This window comes from Aquarana catesbeiana, linkage group LG13 (assembly GCF_042186555.1).
Source record: "Aquarana catesbeiana isolate 2022-GZ linkage group LG13, ASM4218655v1, whole genome shotgun sequence".
Taxonomy (NCBI): Eukaryota; Metazoa; Chordata; class Amphibia; order Anura; family Ranidae; genus Aquarana; species Aquarana catesbeiana.
The window spans coordinates 122358264-122379318 of NC_133336.1; the positions used below are offsets into that span (position 1 = coordinate 122358264).

Genomic DNA, 21055 nt, shown 5'->3' on the forward strand with positions numbered 1-21055 from the left:
TGTGGTGTCTAAACTAAATTACAGCATATGATACCAAAGCTTTCTTTTAACATTGGTTCCTTCTGTTCATCATCCTCCTCTTCCTCAGTGAGTGGAGAAAAAGCAAACCTGTAGGAAGAAGACATCATTATGATCAAACATTACGGACACAGAAGAATGGTGAGAATCTTCACTCAATAAATAATAAAGTGTTCACTTTGAATAACCAACCATGCACAGGTGGAATAAACAGGAATTTACCTTTTACACGATTGGAAAATATAAGTAAATTTAGGTAAAGTGAAGTGAGGGCTGATTTAGTAAAGCTACATAATTAGTCATAGTAAACGATGGGAAGTGCAGCGCAATAAATATAACAAAAAGAGAGAAATAAGTCCAATCCGTATAAGTGGAACAATGTTATATACAAGGGAGATGAAAGCCAAGACTCCTCGTGACAGAAAGTGGGACAATTTCTCCAAGTGAAAATGGGTGACGTAATCCTCCACCATATTAACCAATTTGCGCTTTCCAGAAGAGATGGACCTCTGTGATACAAAAGGTCAAACACACATTTATCCCACCAGGGATGATGGTAACTCCTGGCACTGCTGCAAAGGTCCTTGCTCCGGCCGGATGGAAGAAAAACGCCCAGCAGAGAGTTCCAATGGTAAAAACATCTAGGTTGGCAATGGTGAGTGTAAGGATAATATGCTGACATGCCCTTCCATTTAAAGCAGCTGATGACTGTAGAAGTCTTTAAAAGGTGACGTTGTTTTCTATAGATCAGAGGGTGAGGTTCTGGTTCCTATTTATCACAGAAATGTACATTCATGAAAAGAACTGGTTGACCTGCATTCCCGGGGCTCAGTGCTAATAACTGCAGCTGACTTCACGGGATTAGTGGTCAGAGCACGGCGAGGAAGAGGCCGAGTGTGTCCTGGACCTTCCTTCTTCTGGGAACACTTTGGATTGTCACAGCTGATACAGGCTGTATTATCCTTACACTCACCATTGCCGACCTGGAGGTTTTTACCATTGGAACTCTCTGCTGGGCGTTTTTCTTCCATCCGGCCGGAGCGAGGACCTTTGCAGCAGTACCAGGAGTTAGCATCATCCCTGTGGGATAAATGTGTGTTTGACCTTCTGTATCACAGAGGTCCATCTCTTCTGGTAAGCGCAATTTGGTTTATATGGTGGAGGATTACATCACCCATTTTCACTTGGAGAAATTATCCCACTTTCTGTCACGAGGAGTCTTGGCTTTCATCTCCCTTGGATATAACATTGTTCCACTTATACGGATTGGACTTATTTCTCTCTTTTTGTTATATTTATTGCGCTGCACTTCCCATCGGTCACTAATACATTTTTTAGGCATATGTGATTACCTATAGTGTTCAGCTTGCATCTCATTTTGTGCTTTTTGTTTTTGTTTGCGCTGATTGCTCCCTGTTTATATACATAATTAGTCAGATTGAAAAAAAGAGACGAGTTCAACCAATAAAACACACACACCCGCCCACACATAACTCCACACCAAGTTCGCTATAAGGAACACTTATGTATTTATACATGGTGATCATTAATCTCCTCTTCTCAAGAGAGAATAAATTCAGTTCAGCTAATCTTTTCTCCTAGTTGAGCTGCTCCATGTCTCTTATAAGTTTGGTTGCCCTTCTCTGCACTTTCTCCAGTTCCCCAATATCCTTTTTTTGAACTGGTGCCCAATACTGAACAACGTATTCTAGATGAGGTCTTACAAATTATTTATACAGGGGCAATATGATGTCTATCTCTCTGGAGTCTTTACTTCCTTTAATACACAAAAGGACTTTGCTCGTTTTAGATACCACAGCTTGGCATTGCATGCTATTATTAAGCTTATGATACACCAGAACACCCAGACCCTTTCTCCACCAGGTGGAGTTAAGAAATCTTCAGTCAAACTGTACCAAGGTTTTTAAATCTTTCTGTAAATCAGCCTTAACATCTGTTAAGTGCAATCCTTCAATGGGACATGCTTTGTACCCCCAATGGGAGTCTGCTGCTAACATCTGTGTCAAAGACCACTCAATTCCTGGGGGTTTAACCTAACAGTCACAGGACTAGAAATTTTCAGGACAGGACTAAACACAAAAAAGCCAGTCCATGTTGTATTCCTTTGCAAAATAAAATAATGGGAGGGCATTAAAGCAGTAGTAAAGGTTAATAAAAAAACAAAACAAAAACCGAACCCTGCAAGGTTAAAGGCATAATGTGCTAGTATTTATCACACACTAGCACATTATGAAAGACTTACCTTAAAACAAATCCCTCCGGCGGTGTGCTTTCACCGCTAGCCGGACTTCCATCTTCACCTGGTGTTTCTTTCCAGTTTCGCGGGCTACGGCCACTTCAATGGCCGAGCTATGCAGGAGTCACAACCGCAGCACAGAGCTCTGAAGGAACGGCATGGGAATGCCGTTCCTTCTGAGCGCATGCGGCGGTGAAGTCACCGGCTGCTGTTCCCTAGAATATCTCCTAAACGGTGCATGGTAAGATTTTCATTTACCCTACATGTAAGCTTTATTAGAAGTTTACCTGTAGGTAAAAATAAGGAAGATTGTTGCCGTACTTACTTATCATAAATTTCCTTTCCTGGATCCTCCCCATGTCAGCCTACTATGGGTCAGCTCCGCCCCCTCTGACCCCTCCAGGACCACCTTATCTTCTAGCCCATAAAGGGCAGCTGTCGGACCAGCCCAGTGTTCAAAATACCCATCCTCGCAACGTAAGATAGGGTGGGAATCCCCGGCTGACATGGGGAGGATCCAGGAAAGGAAAATTACGGTAAGTATGGGCAACAATTTTCCTTATTCCTGGACCTCCCCATGGGATGTACCAAGCAACCTTCGATAAGGGAGGGAAAGAACAAAACAAGTCAAAGATAATACTGCTGCTTATACAAATTTAATGGCCGACAGCCGCAGAAATGACAGAAGAACCAAACGTTTCTGCAGGAGAGAGGGCTACATTTAGTCTATAATGCTGGATAAACGTGTTGGGTGCGCTCCAACTCGCTGCTCTGCATACTACCTCGGGTGACACCTTCGCATAGGCAGCCCATGATGCTGCCATGCCTCTGGTTGAGTGCGCCCTGATCTCTGCAGGAGAGGAAAGGCCCAGAGACTCGCAAGCGATCTGGATGGTCTTCACAATCCAGGATGAGACAATAGGTGGAGCCGCCATGCCCTTTTTAGGTCCCAAAGGGAAGATGAACAGTTGATCTTGCTTGCGAAACTCCTCAGTCCGCTCCAAGCTGAAATAGAGGAGACCAAGTCTAGCTTCTTCCACTCATCCTGCAACTGGTCCACGGTGAAGGCTGGCAGAATAGTCTCCCAATTCATGTGAAAAGCAGTAGAGACCTTTGGTAGAAAGCTAGAAACTGGTCTAAGAACAATCTTGTCTGGAAAAATCACACAAAAAGGCTCTCTGGATGAAAAGGCGCATAATTCGGAAACCCTCCTAGTGGAGGCTATGGCCGTCAAGAACACCGTCCTTAGTGTTAGATGAAATAAAGAACAGGATGATGTCGGGTCAAAAGGAGGAGCCAACAAAGCTTTTAAGACCAAAGTCAGGTCCCATTTAGGAAAGTAAGACTTCAGGGGAGGTCTGATTTTAATGGCTGCCTTCAGGTAATTGATCACGACAGGATCTAATGCCCACCTGGAATTCGTCATTGCCGAAAGGGTGGAAATGTGGACCTTCAGAGAATTATAAGCCAGGCCATCGTCCAGACCCTGCTGGAGAAATTCCAAGATGTTTGAGACTGAAGGAGATTCGGGCTGCCACCCCCTCTCTGCCGCGATGCGTCGGAAAGCCTTCCATACCCGGTGATAGGTCGAGTTTGTTGATATTTTACGAGACTGTAACAAGGTGTTTAACACTTGCTCCGAGAGGCCTAAATCCTTGAGAGGTCTCCTCTCAATTTCCATGCCATTAACCTCAACATCCTGGGGTTTGGGTGACATATTCCGTTTTGGAACAGGAGATCCTGACAAGGTGGCAGCGGGATTGGTTGACACAACTTCATTCTCCACACTAGTGGGAACCATGGCCTCCTGGGCCAGAATGGTAGGACTGCTATGGCTGTGACCCTCTCCCTGTAAATCTTCAACAGGGTCTTGAGGATTAAAGGAAGCGGAGAGAACACATACACCAGGGGGAAGTCCCACGGTAAGCTTGTGGATGGTATGTTCGAGAGAAGAAGCAAGGAAGCTGGGCGTTCTCTATCTATGCCGTGAGGTCTATTACAGGCAACCCCCAACGTCTGAAGATGTTTTGCAGAAATTTCAGATTCAAGGCCCATTCGCCGGGATCCACAATTCCACACAGTTCCAACTCAACTGGTCTGCCAAGGTATTCTCAGGCTCTGGAAGATAGGCTGCTGTAAGGGAAATGAGATTCTTCTCTGCCCACTGGAACAACTAGCACGCGACTTGAAGAAGGACCTGGCTCCTGGTGCCCCCCTTGCGGGACTTGTACGTGACAGTGGTCTTGTTGTCCAACAATATTTTTACCGCTTGACCTTTCAAGAGTTGTCGGAAGGCTAGAAGAGCGCGCCGAACGGCCACTAATTCCAGAAAGTTTGACGTTTGAGAAATGTGTGGGGGGCCACCGACCCTGAGCCTGCTGGCCCAGGCAGTGAGCTACCCAAACCAGGAGACTGGCATCGGTAGTCAGCACCACCAGATCTGGAGGCCGAAGTAATATACCCCGGGCCAAGTTGCGTGAGACTGTCCACCAAAGGAAGGATTGACTTATCGACCTTGGAATGTATATCCTCTGCATCAGAGAGTGACAATACCATTGGAGAAAGAAATTGTACTGAAAAGTTCTTCTTCTCCACCTGGCCCATGGAACTACCGGGATCGTGGCTGATAACACTCTGATAACATGCATTCTCTCGCAGCAAGGAATGAACTGGTCATTACTTTGCTGGTTTGGATCTGAAAGTCACGAATTTTCCTCAGAGGGAGAAAGACTCGACTCAGAATTGTGTCGAATTTCACCCCCAGGTATTCTAAAACCTGGGTTGGCTGCATTTGGCTCTTCCGGTAGTTGACTAGCTAGCCGAACCGAGCCACTGTTTCGCAGGTGAGAGCCACATGCTGAAGGAGAAGATGTTCCGAAGAGGCTAGTAGTAGCAGATCGTCCAAATAGTGAAAAATTTGAACGTCTCTGATTCTGAGGGTTGCGATGACGGCTAAGAGCACCTTCGAAAAGGTTCTGGGTGCCGTGCAAAGGCCAAACGGGAGGCACCGAAACCGGTAATGAGAGTCTTCCACTGCAAACCTGAGGAAACGATGATGAGCAGGATGGATGGGAACAAGTAAATAGGCATCCGCCAGGTCGATGGAGGCCATCCAGTCTCCTTCTTTCACCACAGATATTATTGTCTCCAACGACTCCATTTTGAAAGGCGGAAGCCTCATGTAAGAATTTAAAGCCTTCAGATCTAATACGGGTCTGAAACCTCCCGAAGCTTTCGATACTAGGAACAACGGAGAATAGACTCCTAGACCCCGCTCTCGCATTGGCACCGGGATGATGGCTTTCGCTGTCAGCAATTCGTCTATATAATTTTGCAAACAGAGCCTCTTCTCCAAAGAAGGCGGGAGTCGGGTTTCCATAAACAGGGACTGTGGCGGTCTTGAGCCAAACTCGAGACGATAGCCATCTCGAATTATGGCCAAAACCCATGCGTCCTGAATTTCGTCCACCCAAACCCTCTCGAACTGAGTGAGCCTAGCTCCCACATGAGGGTCTTGGGCGGATAAACCTTCAAAAGGTCTCGTCAGAGGCCTTCGTGGCTTGGCCGGGTTTGGACTTGAAGGCCTTAGGAAAGGATGAACCAGCTGGTCTCCATTGTCTGGAGAATGGCCTGCCAGGTGTGTAGGAACTTGCTTCCTTAAAAACTTCCCTGGACCTCCTTACTGGGCGAAAAGGCTACCGCTGTCTTCTCTTTTCTTGCGGTACTAGGCCCGATTTACCCCCGGATACGCGTTGGATCGCTGACTCCAAAGGTTTACCAAAAAGTAGTTTACCATCAAACAGCACTGAACATAGGCTCTGTTTTGAAGAATTGTCTGCCTACCAGTGCCTTAACCATAATGCTCTTCGAGCTGTCACAGAGTGGGCCATGATTTTCGCCATCATTCTGACCTGGTGAACGGCCACTTCTGCCAGGAATTCGACAGCTGTTTTAATGAATTGCAGGGGCGAGGGACCGCCAGCTCCAAGCTCTTCTGAGGAACCACCATCCAACTCCGATACCCAACTTTTGAGGGCTGCAGCCAGAGAGGTAAGGGCCAACTCTGGCCTGCAAGTCGCCTCCGCCACTGAATACAATCATTTTAAATCTGTGTCCACTCTACAATCCATGGGATCTCTGAAAAAGACCAAATCTTCTAATGGAAGAGTGATATGATGGGCCAAACGCTGCAGTGAGGCATCCACCCTGGGGGTAGTGTTCCACAACTCCACATCCTTTTGGCTGAATGGATACAATTTTGACAATCTGCTAAACTTTCTTTCTGGCCTAGCCCATTCATCCTCCAATATTTCCTGGATCTCAAAAATGAGGGGAAAGGAAGGCAGGGACTTCTTCAGTTCTGGGTAGTATTTCCGTTGTTTTTTCGGCGGAGGAGTTTCCTCCTGCCATTGCAATGCGTCTTTCACTGCTTCCACCAATATGGGGACTAATGCAAAATCGAAGGTGCGTGATTCAGGGGTTACTTCGGCCCCTGAGGAATCAGAGTCGGACTCTACACCTGCCTCCAAATCTGAATCTGCCGTAGAGGATGCTGGTTGAGCGCTTTGCTTGGATACACCTCTTAGCCCTTCCCTGACTGCAGATGTAATACACGACTTCACCTGACGAGCTTCAGATGCTCTGTCTCGCGCAGCTTCTTGAAGACAGGAAGTACACACCAACTTTCCCGGAAGGGATTCAGCCGTACAGGCCCAACAGCTTGCTTCCTCCAAATGACTTGGAGAGGAGGACCTAGATGAAGATGAAGACTGCACCCTGTGGTTGCGACTGGTCTTTCCGGAGGCTTTTCAATGGCCTAATCTGATTTGGCTCAGGCATGAGCGACTGCAATGAGGCATGCGACTCGATTTGGCATGTCTTGATTTTTTCTTACTTTTCTGAGGCAGTGCAGCAGCCTTAGAGCCTCTTTGCGGGCATTTAGCTTGCACTGGGCTTTTCTCTCTGTAAAGACAGAAGAGGTGCTCTCTTTTAAAAGAAAAACATTTAAAAATTTAAAAATTAAAAAATATTATATATATATATATATACATATATATATATATATATATATAAAAATAAAATAAAAACATGGGTAAAAACCTTTCCATTGGTTCTTCAGTGCAAATACAGCAGGAAACAGCAGTGTGTGGATCAATGCAGAGTGTACAGCAGTATCAAACACAGCAAGTCTGCAGCATTATTAGAGAAGACAGCCTACCTTAGTGCAGAGCAGCCTGACGAGCTGGAGCGCTGGGAGGAATGCAGGGAAGCCAGAGCCTGGAAACACTGCCCCTTAAGGCTGGCAGCGGCGTGACTTAGAGAGGAGCGTCGGGAGAGGCTTAACCCGACCAAGATTTCACTCAACCCATTCTTCACTCACATTATAAGTGAGCGAGGACGAAAAAAGAACACTGGGCTGGTCCGACAGCCGCCCTTTATGGGCTAGAAAAAAGGTGGTCCTGGAGGTGTCAGAGCTGACCCATAGTAGGCTGACATGGGGAGGTCCAGGAAAAAGACTTTACTATTTTAATTACAAAATACATTAGATCAAGAGTTCCTAGTCTTTAAATGGGTGATCCTTCTAACACTGACAACTCAAATTTGGGTAGATACCAGTAAACTAATTAATTACCCATTGGCTTCTCAGGGACTAGCAGTTAGGATTTTATCCCCAAAAGGACCATTATTGAGTGTAATGAACCTGTTAATTCAAAAGTTATGTACACAAAACGACTAAAGATGCTTTGAGAGTGGTTCCCCCAATAAAATATACAGCAATAACAGGGTGATTTAGGGCTCATGCAATCCGGACGTTTACCCTTCCTCTCGGAATGTCTTTTACTCCTGGCATGAAACGTGCATAAAGCCATGGTTTGTGCATGTGTTTAGGCAGGTTTATGGATTCTATTGGCCATAATATTAATTGATTCTGGCCATTACAATGCATTAAGTCACAAACGCTCCTAAATGCATTTGCACATTTTGTGTTTTTTCCGCTCAGAAGTGCCTTTAAAGTCTCCTACATGGGCAAATGCCTACATGGGCAAGGACACATAGGCTAACATGAAGGTGCATTTACAGGCACAAAAAATGCCTGTAAAAGTTGTGTTTTTTAAGCCCAGTGTGCATAAAACCTTACTGAAAAAGTAGAGAATGTTCACCTTAAAAATTAAACATTAGTAAATATGGTGAACCTGTACTTACTTTGAATGCCCAATTATCAGAGGAAAACTAAAAAAAGCATGTTTTTTTTCTGTACTTACTTTGAATGCCCAATTGTCCGAGGAAAACTTAAAAAAGCATGATTTTTTTCTAGCATATAATTGGGCATTCAGACTGAACAGTGCTTCACCTTATTAACATTCACTTTACTGGGTAAACAGCCTCTGCTCCTTTGGCAAATGAACCTTTTACAGAGAACAGAAGCAGATTACTTCATGTGCTGTTCCATCAAGGAAAACAAGCATCTAAGATCTTTGCATTCCTGAACTGACCACTCTTTAGCTCCTTCTAAACTGCTGTATAATCATAAAAAACATACTGCAAAAAAGAAAACTTCTAGTACATTAAAGGAAATCCTGAACCCAACACCAAAGAATTGTGTTGCTTCCGAACGCTAGCCATTACACAAACCTTATCCCATGTTATCCCATGGTCTGCTTTGCAAAAATCTCAAGGATCATATTCTGTTTTGCTCTATCTACTAAGTTTGAAAATGAACAGGTCAGCCTTACAAACCTCTGATTATTTGCAGATGGCCTCCAAAGGACCATGATGACAAACAGGATCATGGAGAAGAGAAGGCGCCATATAGCATCATCTACCCAGAGCTCCTGCCAATCCTGCCAAATTAAAAAAAATGGTAAAATTAGAGCAGTTCATGAAAAAAGGTGCACTCAAAGTGGCAGGAAATTTACTAGACTAATGATACATGAATCCTGTTCAATGACAGCTGCTGGAATGACAAGACTGTAATGCCCAGGGTTTAGCTGCCCAAAGATGGATCGAAGTTCAGCCAGTTCATCAGGGATCGGCTGAATTTCGATCAATCTATGGCCATTCGTGCTTGACAGAAGACAATTTAATGACCGACTTCTGTTGAGTGGGATTGTTGGAAAACATTGTCAATCAGCCGGCTGCAACCGCTGATTAGTGTATTCTGACAGTGGAGTTGTCCTACTGTCATAATACAATGACATAGCAGGAAGGATTCCTCCATCAACTGTGTGGATGGGGAGAATACATTTGTGTTTTTTTTTCCAATGAACAAGCGGGCCGATTAAAAAAAGTGACATCCATGTCTAGTCTTTGGCATGTTGGCTGTGTTCACTAATATTCTGTGAATATACTGTGCATACAACTCATCCACCCACAGTTAAAACCTTTTTTATAACTTGCCCTTCCCTTTAGGGCTAGGCTCTCCTAACCCTCTTATTTTAATTTGTAACTGAACTGTCCCCCTTTATTTTGTAAAACGCTGCACAAACTATTGGCACTGCATAAATCCTGAAAAATAATTCTACTACTTAAATGTAAGCATCGTCAGGCTAGTGATAGATGCTAGTATTATCCGCCATGAAAACAGCTTTTTTCATACTGTATGCAAGAGCTGCTAGTTTTTGTAGTGATCACTGAGGCTCCAAGTTCAACTTTGAACTCAGATATAGGAATTAAAGTTAATAAAACACCATAAGGGCTCTTGTTGATGCGCTTTAAGCTTATGTTGATGGAATTGGTTTGATATCAGTTTGAAATGCTACGGAGATCATTTAGAATTCATTGACAGGTGCTATTGACCTGCAGTTGATCTCCTTCCGATCTAAATTTGACCGGCTTCAAGGAGGTTTTACATTTCTATAGACTTGTGTGGGAATGCAAAATCCATCTGACATGAACAAAAACTCTCAATGGTGATGGTGGGATAAAGTAGTTACCAAAATTCTAAAGATGTTCAATAGAAACTCACTGATTGACAATCTACGAGGCGGAACTTCATAGTGGTCCAGACAATAAATACAATCGATGCTGCAAAGATAAAGAAAAAATTGTATTCATAATGACAAAAATGAACAGGTAAACATAGAAGTATGCACTTTTTACACAAAAAAAGCCACAAAAATTTAGCCGGATCATAACTTTAGAAAAAAAAAAAAAAGAGAAGAAGGTTGAATCACAATTTGTTTACTGTAAGAAAATAAAACTGATTTATAGAACTCATCTGCAGTACATGCATACATTACATAAATGGGATGGACAAGTTGGTAGTCTACAATGAAGGAAAAGACTTTCAAGAGGCTTACCTTGATTGCTCATACAGCTGCTGCTGGTCAGTAAAGCTGGATAATCCAGCAGGAACAGGTCAACTTTTGGTCAGTGTGTACAGCTGTCTGTTTGACAGAAGCCAGTCTAACAACCATGTTTTTTTTTGAAGGGACGTGCTGGGAAACTAGCATCCGATCAGTGTTTGCAGCAAATGGCTGTGAGCACTGATCAGTGTATTCTGGTGGGGTAGTGGAGGAAGGGTTGACTGGGGAGTACTGGGCTTAATGCCCCTAGTCCAGCAATTAGCTTCCTTACAAAGATTCACACAGGAAAGCCCTATTGTGAGTCCATTCAAAGGTCTTATTTTAACTGTGGAACTGATGAAGGGGCAGCTTATTTTGGCCCCAGAAATGCTGTGTAAAGTGTAAAACAAAAAAAATATTTGCACTCATCATTAGATTTGGCGCTCCTTCCACACCTGCATGTTTTCTAAAAGTTGCTAATCAGTCTTGGACCCCGTTTTTCCACACAGTCAGAAAATAATATTCAAAAAGCCAATGATTATTTTAGGTGCAGCAACTGCTGCTTTGAGAAATTTGTTTTGAACTTTGGAATAAAAGACATGCTTAGCTGTGCTTTACTTTTAAATTGTGCTTAAATCAGACTTCGACTCAGCCAAGCTTTTCCTACAAATAATATTAAACATGTTAGCTGTGAACATTGTAGCACTGACAGTAGCTGTGCTGCAGCTGCTCCATTGCCTAGGACCACCCTTTCATTTCATACCATAGGGTAGAGATGGGCTCAGGCGTGTTTGGGATCCTAGTCCCAACCCACCTGCCCGATTCCACCAGGAAGCCGATACTGCACACATTGAGACAAGTCCCGGTCTGTGCAGCTGCGGACCGGGAAATGCTTCTCAATGCCTACAATTAGCAGTGTGCAGTATCGGCTTCCTGGTGGGATCTGGCAGGTGGGTTGGGACTAGGATCCCAAACACATCTGAGCCCATGTCTACTATAGGGCTTTATGACTGCCATTCAACTACCATTTATTGGAGATACGTGCCATTACTGGGTAGCTCTTCCTTCACTTAGACCCAACCCTGATAGTACCATAATTTTAATACAGAGGTGGATGAACGGAGAAAATATATGTTATACAGACATACTATATGAAAGAATGGCAGCAATATCATAGGTCACATGACAGACAAAACAGGTGAGGGGGGGTGACATTTTTCAAATTCAGAACAAACATCTTATTTTAGAATAAAGTAATGTCACAGGACAACCAGACTTACCTACTACAGCCAGGATAAGTGTATTTGTGAAGTGTCTGTAAAGAGACAGCTTGACCACATTCCTTCGTAGCCTCAGCAGCTTCATGGTCTGTGTCAGGCTAATGAAGATGTGCAGGAAGGTTAAGGAAAATGCAGGGCTGCTAAAAGCTCAGATACCATATGTTCTACTAAAAAATAAAAAATTAATTCTACTAACATCTGTCTTATTAATAACTCCAAGATACCATCTATTAAATGTAGACATGTTAACTAATGCAGTGTACTTTTTTTTTGTTATCACTGTTGAAAGCTATACTCTAGCCAAGACTGGAAATTAGATAGACTGCCGTCGGAAAAATAAAACCACTGCGCGTATAATGTGCTAGTTGCTAGAGGTGCCTGCCTTTTCTTGCAGCAACCTTCTTGTTAAGACCATTTTGACAAGCAATGCTCTTACTTCTCAGTATCAAAGCTTGCCACTACTGCCGATTCCCACACAATCATGCTGGCCCATCCAGGCTGGGTATTTGCCTGTTAGAATGGCCTGGTATTGGGCCTTAAAAGCAAACTTTTTAAGGTTGCTGCAGGTATGTGCAGAATTACTTGTGTAACATGGGCCTTACCCTTAAGCCTTGTACACACTATGAAAATATGGGACAAATGATTGTCCAGTCTTTGTTGCATGCTAGTCTCATATCGAAAATGAAGAGGTTATAGAAATTCTCGTACGACCAAATATAACTTCGAATACAACTTCGGAAGTGATGTATTGTATTGCATTCTTTCATTTCCAAGCATGTGTGGTCTTGGTCTTCCAAATTTTTTCAGATGAATACTGTACTGATTAAATGAAAATCATTTGCTCTGATATCATATGATAAAAATTAAAATTTTTGTGTTTGTCCCTTCGGATAATTTTGCATGAACTGTGGTGATCGGCTCTCGAAAGCCTTGTAAGGATCAGATGATCGTACGATCGTTTTGAAAGCAGTATTTTTAATCAAATTTTCTGATCATGTTTACTAGGCCTTACTACAGCAATGAGCTCTTTCACATACTGTCCTCCTCCGGTTGCTCTGTGTGTGCTGCTGTATCACACAAAATTCTTGTAAGAGCCACACACACTGGGGCGTTGGAGGCCTCGGAGATAAAGCACCGCTATTTTTAGCGGTGCTTTACTGACGTTTTAGTGGAGCTTTTTGGTTGCTAGCAGGGTGAATTTAACCCCCGCTAGCGGTCAAAAAAGGGTTAAAAGCTCCCACAAAGCGCTGCTGCCTACTGATTTCAATGGGGAGGGGTGTTTTAGGAGCGAAGTATACACCGCTCCTAAAGCGCCTAAAAGATGCAGCTTGCAGGGCTTTTTATAACGTCCTGCCAGCGCACCACTCCAGCGAGAAAGCCCTCGGGCTTGACAGGAGAGGCGCTTTACAGGCGCTATTTTTAGCGCTATAGCGACTGTAAAACGCCTCAGTGTGAAAGGGGTCTTAGAGAAATCCTGATGTAGGAGACTTGATGCATATGTGAATGTACAATATATAAAGTGCTGAACAAACTGTCAGCGCTCTATAAATAAATGCATACTCGTAACAGCAGAATTTGGGGCCAACAGTATGTACTAATTATGAAATTTCCTACAGCACTCACACACAAATCCTTTCTGCAAAAATGAACATAAAATAAATAAATGTATAACAATAAAACAAGACCTTGCCCTGCTCCTATTGTACCTGTCATTAGGCATACACATTCTTGCATTAGCAACACTGAAGCAACACAGCTCAGATGCAACATGGAGCTGGCAATATAGCGGGTCTCGTTTTATTGTTGTACGTGTCATTTATTTGTACACCTTATTTGTACACCTTAGGGGTGTACTTTTGTTGCCAGCAGTTTAGACATTAATGGCTGTGTGTTGAGTTATTTTGAGGGGACAGCAAATTTACACTGTTATACAAGCTGTACACTCACTACTTTACATTGTAGCAAAGTGTCATTTCTTCAGTGTTGTCACATGAAAATATATAATAAAATATTTACAAAAATGTGAGGGGTGTACTCACTTTTGTGAGATACTGTATCTTTGGGGATGCCATCTCCTGGCCTCAAACCAGGCAATGTATGATTTCCAGACTCTATAGCAGATACTCCTAGAGACTGGCTTCCTAGCATTTAACATGGTTGACAATACTGGGCCAGAGATGCCTTGGTCCTTTAAAATCCTGGTTTCAATAGCCAAACCGTTAAATTTAGAGACCGTAAAGCAGGATGGAATATCAGACCCTGCGAGAGCAGATCCAGACGGAGTGGAAGAACCCATGGGTTTCCCACTGACAGTCTTACAATCTGTGCGTACCAAGTCCTTTTGGGCCAGGCTGGAGCTACTAGAATTACTGGCTTTTTCTGTTCCTGGATCCTGTGCAGTAGTCCTAGCAACAGCCGGATTGGAGGAAAAACATAGATCAGAGAGAACTGATCCCACAGAATTACTAAGGCATCAGCCCCTAATGCAAGCGGGTCCCTGGTTCTGGACACAAAACTGTCTAGTTTCCTGTTGAACCTGGATGCCAGGTCTACATCCGGAACCCCCCTTCGACGGCAGATTTCAGGATTTAGGGACCACTCCCCTGGAAACATCTGCTGGCGACTCAGAAAGTCCGCCTGCCAATTTTCCACTCCCGGAATAAACACCGCTGATAGGAATGGAACAAATTTTTCTACCCAGGTCAGCATGCAATCCACTTCCTTCTGGGCTGTTTGACTCCTGGTGCCTTCCTGGAGATTGATATATGCCACAGCCGTGGTGTTGTTGTCGGACTGGACCCTCACAGGACATCCTTGTAGTCTGGAAGTCCAGAAGCTTAGGGGAAGCGAGCTGCCCAAATCTCCAAAATGTTGATGGGCAAGCTCCTCTCTTTCCAGGACCACCCTTCCTGGACAATGGCCTCCTTTAGGATTGCCCCCCATCCAGAGAGACTGGCGTCTGTCGTCACCACCCTCCAGACCACAGGTAAAAAGGACTTTCCTTTTTCCAGATTCTTGGCTATTATCCACCAACTGAGACGGACGCACTTTCATTCGAAGAGACGTGCCAATCCAGAGCCTGGACAGTCGTTCTAGACAGACAGAATGTTGTTCTGTAGTGGTCTAAAGTGGAACTGCATAAGGGACTGCTTCGAATGAAGACACCATTTTCCTCAATAGCCTCATGCACAGGCGAATAGGGGGATATTTTCTCCCCCTTATGACCTGGATGAGGTTTTTCATGGCTCTGCCCTTCAGTGGTGGCAAAAATACTTTTGTAAAATGATTACATTTTAAATTTCTTGATAACCAACCTATGGATGAAGCTCAGACAACGCCAACTGATCGTAGGTATCAAGTGTGATAGCAAACAGCTAGAATGTACTCTGGAACTGTATGGCGACCATGTATGCACTTATCATTTGTACCTACACCCACATAAAGGAGAAATGCAGCTTGGGTATCAGAAAGTGGATATTTCAATTAGATGCCACCTCGTACCCAGGACTAAATGACGCTATATCGTTTGCCCCGTTTCTAAAAGGGTTTTCTTCGGGTAAGACCCAATAAGGTCTTTTTGCCCTCTGCCAACATTAGAAAGCAACTGTGCCCCTTAGGGCTTTTTTCTCCTGCCCCCCCTTCTTACTAGTTTCTACGTCTTTCCCTTCCCTTCCCTGTTTCCTTCCCTTCCTTTTTTTTTTTTTTTTTTTCTCCCCCCCCCCCTCCTCCTCCTCCCTTTTTCCCATTCCCTTTCTGATAGTTTAGGGACATTTATGACCACTTATGTATTTATTCTGCATACATTTTTTGATGTGCAGTGTATATGTGATTTTGGCTTCACCTTGTGTTGTCTCTTTTTTGCTCTAGAATGTGTTTCTTATTTTATGTTACCTCCATATACCTAGACATGTGAATTTACCCTGCATATATGGATGTCTCATGTGAAAATCCTTTCCGCCAAAAATTGTATGTATTAATATAGGATGATACGCTTACATTTATATTTTATACCATTCTTGTATTTTTTTGATCTTGTACAATCATTGTAATGTTGTCCCCTTTATAGCTTGCTCCCCTTCCCCCCATGAGTAGTCATCATGGCTGCTGGCGCCGCCCCAGTACCGGGGTTGGTTCCCTTGGATGTGTCTTCCCGGCAAGGTAAGGCGGGGAGGTGGGACTCCTCTATGGATGGCTCCCCCTCCCGCCGTTCCCCATTGGATACCCAGGGTGGACCTGGTTGCCAGATTGGGGATTCCCCCTTGCCGGCGGCGTTCAGGGACATCCCCGGACGTTTCCGCTCACTGCGCATGCGCGGGGCCCCGCGCGTGCCACGTGATGCGGGTGCGTCACGCATTTGCGACAGTGATGACGTCAGTGGACGGGGCGTTCGCTCGCCCTGAACGCCGAGGAGATCACACGAGGCCGCCCTGCGGCCGCCATGCCCCCGGGCTCGGTCCCCCCGGAGCGGTCTTATTAGTGGAATACTGGCACCTGCTACCAATCAACCCATGTGGAGTCCCGCCCTAATATTAGGGGCTTATATACACTTCCACATCCTTCTTTTATCACTCTGAACACTTTCTGTCCAGCTGATGGTCTCTCCTGCGGCTTCACATTGTAAGTACACTATTTTGTTTTACGTCATTGCACTTTTGTTGCCCCATAACATAACATTTGGTTTATTACAATGACCATTAAATACTCAAATGTATACAATATTTTTTATTTTTTTATTTTTTTATTTTACTTTATACTTTCAGACTTGCCAAATGGTAACCTGGACAGGCGTTTATTCAGCCAGTTCTAGGCAGTGACCAATCCCGGGTCAGGTCATACCTAAGTGCAAGCATACCGGGCAACATAGTGTGGTTTCTGCACTGCTTTTACCTTGTTTATTAGGTAACATACTTGGCACACCTCATTATTCTCTTTCTCCACCTGTGGGCACTTGTTCACCCGGTTTTCACATTCATTATTTTTAGATGGTTTTTGTTTCTCACTCTTTTGCGTGTTCACCTTTCACACATACCTGTTGTCCACATCAGGGATTCTCGTCCTTGGTTCCTACAACTTTTTTCACTTCTCAGTGTTATTTCTCATTAATCACATTTCCTATTTCATTTACACTTTTCTACAGGGTTGAGGTACTAATTTGTAATCTATTACTCCCTCCTTGATTCTGTTATTTCTCTTACCATAGTGTGCACTCCGCCATATCTCTCGTATTAAAATAGGTACCTTAAAACCATAAGTATGGTATACATATGTGTGTGTGCACACACATATGTACATGTCTGTGCGGATTTTTTTACGCACAGACACATACACCCAGTACGCACAGGCCACGGCCAATGTAATGGGTGGATATAGGTAGCTATGGTTTTTTATAACCAAGCAGATACAAACATATATACACTTCTTGCACTTCTTAGACCTTATGTTGGAGTGCACACCAATACATAATATACATTGTCTCTATCTTTGTTATTCTTCTCTCCCTGGGTTGTTGCTGCAGGTGTCTTCCCTATCTGACCGGCTGGGTGGTCTGCGCATAGGGGGTGCCTTACAGTGTGACCTCTTGTAAGCCACATCCTTTTGGGATCCTCCCCTGGGAATGGGGGCTGCGGCGGTGATGCCATGAGACCTCCGGGGGAAGGCGAACGGGCAATCTTTTGATTTTAAAGGGATCTACCCAACAAGGAGCTCCTGGGCTTAGGACACTCATTATTGGGTAAATATGCTGTATTGATATGCTATGTACTTGTTTCCAATATACACTAATTTTTTTGACACATGTATTTCTTGATATAATTTTAGCAAATTGACCTTTGAAGAAGACCTGGAATATATAGGTCGAAACGCGTCAGGTCCATAATTTTGCCACAAGTCAAACGCACATGCCAAGTTGTCATGAACATATATATACAGTGTATGTGTTGAGTGTCATGTATTGGTAAACATCCTATGTGAGCTCATTCTTTTTAACCAGTGTGTTGAAGTTTTTTGTACAATAAAGATACATTTTTACGTATTGGCCTCTCTACCCTTCCCTTTTTTTTGCTGCCTAAAAACCCCAATTGGGGAATTCGTCTCTCTCTTTTTTGTTTCAATCATCAGGGGTGAGCAGCACTCTTCTTTCTTCCCTGTGTCCCCTTTCTTCCATTTTCCTCAATAGCCTCATGCACAGGCGAATAGGGGGATATTTTCTCCCCCTTATGACCTGGATGAGGTTTTTCATGGCTCTGCCCTTCAGTGGTGGCAAAAATACTTTTGTAAAATGATTACATTTTAAATTTCTTGATAACCAACCTATGGATGAAGCTCAGACAACGCCAACTGATCGTAGGTATCAAGTGTGATAGCAAACAGCTAGAATGTACTCTGGAACTGTATGGCGACCATGTATGCACTTATCATTTGTACCTACACCCACATAAAGGAGAAATGCAGCTTGGGTATCAGAAATGGGAATTCTTAGATAGGACAACAACACTCAGTTTAGTGTAATAGCTTTTACAACAGCATGACAAAGGCAGGAAATGTGGACAGAGACACAGCTGACGTTTGTCAAAAAATGTAAATATGACACTTAGACCCCTTTCACACTGAGGCGTTTTTCAGATGTTTTAGCGCTAGAAATAGCCTCTAAATAGCACCTGAAAAACACCTCCCCATTCATTTCAGTGTGTGCTTTCACACTCGGGCGGTGCCCTTGCGGGACGTTAGGAAAAGTCCTGCAAGCAGCTTCTTTGGGGTGGTTTTGGAGCGCTGTATACATATTGAAATGAATGGGCAGCGCTTCCAAAGCGTCTGAAAAGCGTTTCGGAAACGCCACAACAAGGGCGCTTTTAACCCCTTCTTCGGCTGCTAGCGGGGGTTTAAAAGCATCCCGCTAGTGGCCTAAATGCACCACTTAAACAGCACTAAAGCACTTAAACAGTGCTAACGCGGCCTGCGACTCAGTGTGAAAGGGGTCTTAATGCATATTGAAAAATATCTAACCAGGTCTGCCTTGTTTACATTATGTATTTAGAAAAATAGGATTTTTTAAAACAGCTTACCTGTAAAATCCTTTTCTTTCGAAGGACATCACGGGACACAGAGCCACAGTAATTACTGATGGGTTATATAGGTATCACTGGTGATTGGACACTGGCACACCCTATCAGGAAGTTCAACCCCCTATATAATCCCTCCCCCTTGCAGGGTACCTCAGTTTTGTAGCCAAGCAATATAGTGTATTAGAAGAGGGGCGGGACCTCTGTGTCCCGTGATGTCCTTCGAAAGAAAAGGATTTTACAGGTAAGCTGTTTTAAAAAATCCTATTTTCTTTCTCGAACATCACGGGACACAGAGCCACAGTAATTACTGATGGGATGTCCCAGAGCAATGCTACCTGAGGGGGGGGAACCACGACCAAGTAGGGTGCAATCAGACCTGAGGACCCTGTACCGCTGCCTGCAGCACACTACGCCCAAAGGCGATATCCTCATGCCTTCTCACATCCACCTGATAGAATCTGGTGAATGTATGAACTGAAGACCAGGTTGCGGCCTTGCAGATTTGAGCCATAGAGGCCCGGTGATGCACTGCCCAAGAAGCACCAATAGCCCTTGTGGAATGTGCCCTGATCTGAAACAGAGGAATCTTCTGTTTCAAACCGTAAGCTTGAATGATCAACTGTCGAATCCATTTAGAAATGGTAGCTTTTGACGCTGCCTGTCCTCTATTGGGACCCTCTGGCAGCACAAACAAAACATCCGTCTTGCGGATCTGAGTAGTTGCCCCTAGATAGGCCTTAACTGCTCTTACTACATCCAATGAATGTAGAGATCTCTCTTCCGGAGAACAGGGATCTGGAAAAAAGGAAGGTAGAACAATGTCTTGGTTTAAATGAAAATCAGAAACCACCTTCGGTAAAAAACTAGGATGAGGGCGTAGTACCACTCTATCCTTGTGTATAATCAAATAAGGCTCCTTACAGGAAAGAGCTGCTAATTCTGATACAGCAGAAGAGATGGCCACCAGAAAAATTAATTTCCTTGTCAACAAGACCAAAGGAATCTGACTTATTGGTTCAAAAGGCTGTTTCTGTAACACAGCCAGGACCAAATTCAAGTCCCAGGGGTTTAGGGGCGCTTTAACCGGAGGATTAAGACACTTCACCCCCTGCATAAAGTTTCGGACCAAAGAATGCGAAGCAAGTGGCCGCTGAAATAATACTGATAAAGCAGAAACCTGGCCCTTGATGGTACTCAAGGCCAGCTTCATCTCTAATCCCATCTGTAGAAAATCAAGGATTCTACCTATGACATATTTCCTGGGATGCCAACCTCTGGATTCACACCAGGTTATATAAGCCTTCCAGACTCTATGATAAATCATCCTGGAAGCTGGCTTCCTTGCATTAATCAAGGTAGATATGACAGGACCTGAGAGCCCACGACTCTTCAGAACGTGGGTCTCAATAGCCAAACCGTCAAATTTAGCGTTTGTAAGGCAGGATGGAACACTGGACCTTGAGATAACAGGTCTGGGCGTACCGGTAGGGTCCACGGGGAACCCATCGTCATCCTTACTATTTCTGCATACCAAGTCCTTCTGGGCCAAGCGGGGGCCACCAGAAATACCGACTTCCTTTCCTGCCTGATCCTGCGAAGGAGTCGTGGTAGTAGCAGAATAGGCGGGAATGCGTAAATCAGTGAGAACCGATGCCACGGAATCACCAACGCATCCATCCCGCATGCAAGAGGATCTTTTGTCCTTGCCACAAATCTGTCTATCTTTTTGTTGAATCGGGATGCAAAGAGATCTACATCTGGAACCCCCCATCTTTGGCATATGGCCCAAAAGACGTCGGGATGCAGAGACCATTCCCCTGGAAGTAACTGCTGGCGACTTAGATAGTCCGCCTGCCAATATTCTATCCCCGGGATGAAAACTGCCGATATGCATGGCACATGCATCTCTGCCCAGACTAAGATCTGGTTCACCTCTTTTTGAGCAGCTCGGCTCCGGGTGCCTCCCTGATGATTGACATAAGCCACTGCTGTGGCATTGTCGGACTGGATCCTGACCGGACAACCCTGTAGCCTGATAGTCCAGGCTTTTAGAGCTAGATGTATCGCCCGGATCTCCAGAATGTTGATGGGTAAGGTCCTCTCTGTCTTGGACCATACCCCTTGGACCGCAGCCTGTTCCAGAACTGCTCCCCA

The 21055-nt window shown here is 44.3% G+C and overlaps 1 protein-coding gene across 2 annotated transcripts in view; it reads right to left on the minus strand.

The window, feature by feature from the left end:
* The window catches only part of TMEM87A (transmembrane protein 87A), a 160647-nt gene that overhangs the window by 17474 nt on the left and 122118 nt on the right, over positions 1-21055 (minus strand). For both annotated transcript variants that reach the window (XM_073610611.1, XM_073610610.1), the window contains exons 13-16: positions 11841-11947; positions 10242-10300; positions 9014-9117; positions 35-108 (exon numbers count right to left, since the gene is read on the minus strand). In XM_073610611.1, coding sequence (XP_073466712.1) covers positions 35-108; positions 9014-9117; positions 10242-10300; positions 11841-11947 — 344 coding nt within the window. The remainder of the gene's footprint in view (positions 1-34; positions 109-9013; positions 9118-10241; positions 10301-11840; positions 11948-21055) is intronic.